A 1,660-nucleotide genomic window follows, 5' to 3' on the forward strand; every position below is an offset into this window, starting at 1 on the left:
CCCAGCTACTGTGGGATTTCTCCTAGTGCAAATTTCACATCTCACGGGAGAGAAATATAATGAGTACTAGCTACGAAGTAGTCATTTCCATTTGTAAATGGGATAGCACAAAGGAAGAAATCAGAACAAATTTCCATATGTACAGTCCCTGCTAAACAATCATCTGTGCAAACCTCTCCACAGTGTGCGTGGTGCACGCTGCCTTTCTTCACAGGATCTGCCGCGCAACTAGAATAATTAATGAATCTAGGCACCATCACATCAGCTCAGAGGATCAGAGCTGGATCTGATTTGCTTTATTTGAGATCACAGTTCACGCGTAATGGTGTGACCACACGGATTAGTCAGATTAAATATAATTTGGGCGTAATTAATGAATGCCGCATCTCAAGCAAGCCCAGACCACATTCAAACATCTTTGTTTACAATCACTACACATCAGAACAACACTTTCTCATATCCCCATTTTGAAACTAAAACATCAAGGTGGAGAAGTAACCCACCTGAAGAAGAGAGCACGGTGGTTACAGAGGGCTGGCCGGGCTCGGGCAAAGCCAGCGTTGAAGCAGGATGGAGCGCTGATCTTGCAGAGCAGCGCAAAGCCCGGCCATGCGGGCACACAAGGCATGGGATGGAGCGTGTGCTGGGAAGAACAAGACATGGGGAACAGCTCTACAGGTGACAGATCAAAGGTCCTGTTTCTCTGTTAGCATCGTTCCTCATGTCACCTTTGTGGTCAATAAATGATCCAATGGTAACTGGGCTATGCAGCTAATATGTTTAGCATGTCATAAGAAATGTGAAACCTGAGGTGAACAAAATATCTTATTAGATCTGATCCACTTAGATGGGTGTGGTAAGATGGCAGAAGGAAAGCTAGCCACGGAAAACAAGCTACCAAGAAAGGTAGCCGTGATTTTGTAGGGGATGCAGTAAAAACATGCATGGGGTTAACTGGACTGGGAGTGGCTTCATTTTAGTTAGGATTGCCAAAGCTAGAGGTTGGCAACCTTTGGTATGTTGGTGAAAGCATATTGCCAAATGAAGATGTCAAGGTGTCCATCATTTCCACTGATTAGCTGGAGAAGATCCAAAAGATTGCCATTTTTTGGTGGAGAGACAGGGAGTATGGCTCGCCATACAATAGCAGCATTCTGGGTGATCTGCCCTGTACTTGAGCCCTGTACTTGACAAGGGGAAAGTAACGTGCTTGCTGTCAACGTTCGACCTGGGGCCCTAGAGTTCGAGTCCATTCCAGAGGTGGGTTTTCGGGGGTTGGTTGGTTGTAGAGCTAGGGTGGTTCTAGAGCCGGTACGAAGTCTGGAGTTGGTGTTTTCATAGGGAGGTGGTTCCAGAGCACGTTCTAGATCGCTTGGTTCCAGAGCAGGTTCTAGCTCGCTTGGCGGTTCTAGATCATGTTCCAGAGCACGTTCTAGCTCGCTTGATGGTTCTAGATCATGTTCCAGAGCACGTTCTAGCTCGCTTGATGGTTCTAGATCATGTTCCAGAGCACGTTCTAGCTCGCTTGATGGTTCTAGATCATGTTCCAGAGCACGTTCTAGCTCGCTTGATGGTTCTAGATCATGTTCCAGAGCAGGTTATAGCTCGCTTGGTTCCAGAGCACGTTCTAGCTCGCTTGATGGTTTTAGATCGGGTTCCA

At 46.7% G+C, this 1,660-nt stretch overlaps 1 protein-coding gene across 1 annotated transcript in view; it reads right to left on the bottom strand.

Moving 5' to 3' along the window:
- Positions 1–995: 995 nt before the first annotated feature.
- HHAT (hedgehog acyltransferase) overlaps positions 996–1,660 on the bottom strand; it is a 156,964-nt gene continuing 156,299 nt past the window's right edge. Inside the window, exon 15 of the mRNA XM_009279631.1 lies at positions 996–1,576. Within this exon, the coding sequence (XP_009277906.1) occupies positions 996–1,576 (581 nt within the window). The remainder of the gene's footprint in view (positions 1,577–1,660) is intronic.

This window comes from Aptenodytes forsteri, unplaced genomic scaffold (assembly GCF_000699145.1).
Source record: "Aptenodytes forsteri isolate BGI_AS27 unplaced genomic scaffold, ASM69914v1 Scaffold195, whole genome shotgun sequence".
Classification (NCBI taxonomy): domain Eukaryota; kingdom Metazoa; phylum Chordata; class Aves; order Sphenisciformes; family Spheniscidae; genus Aptenodytes; species Aptenodytes forsteri.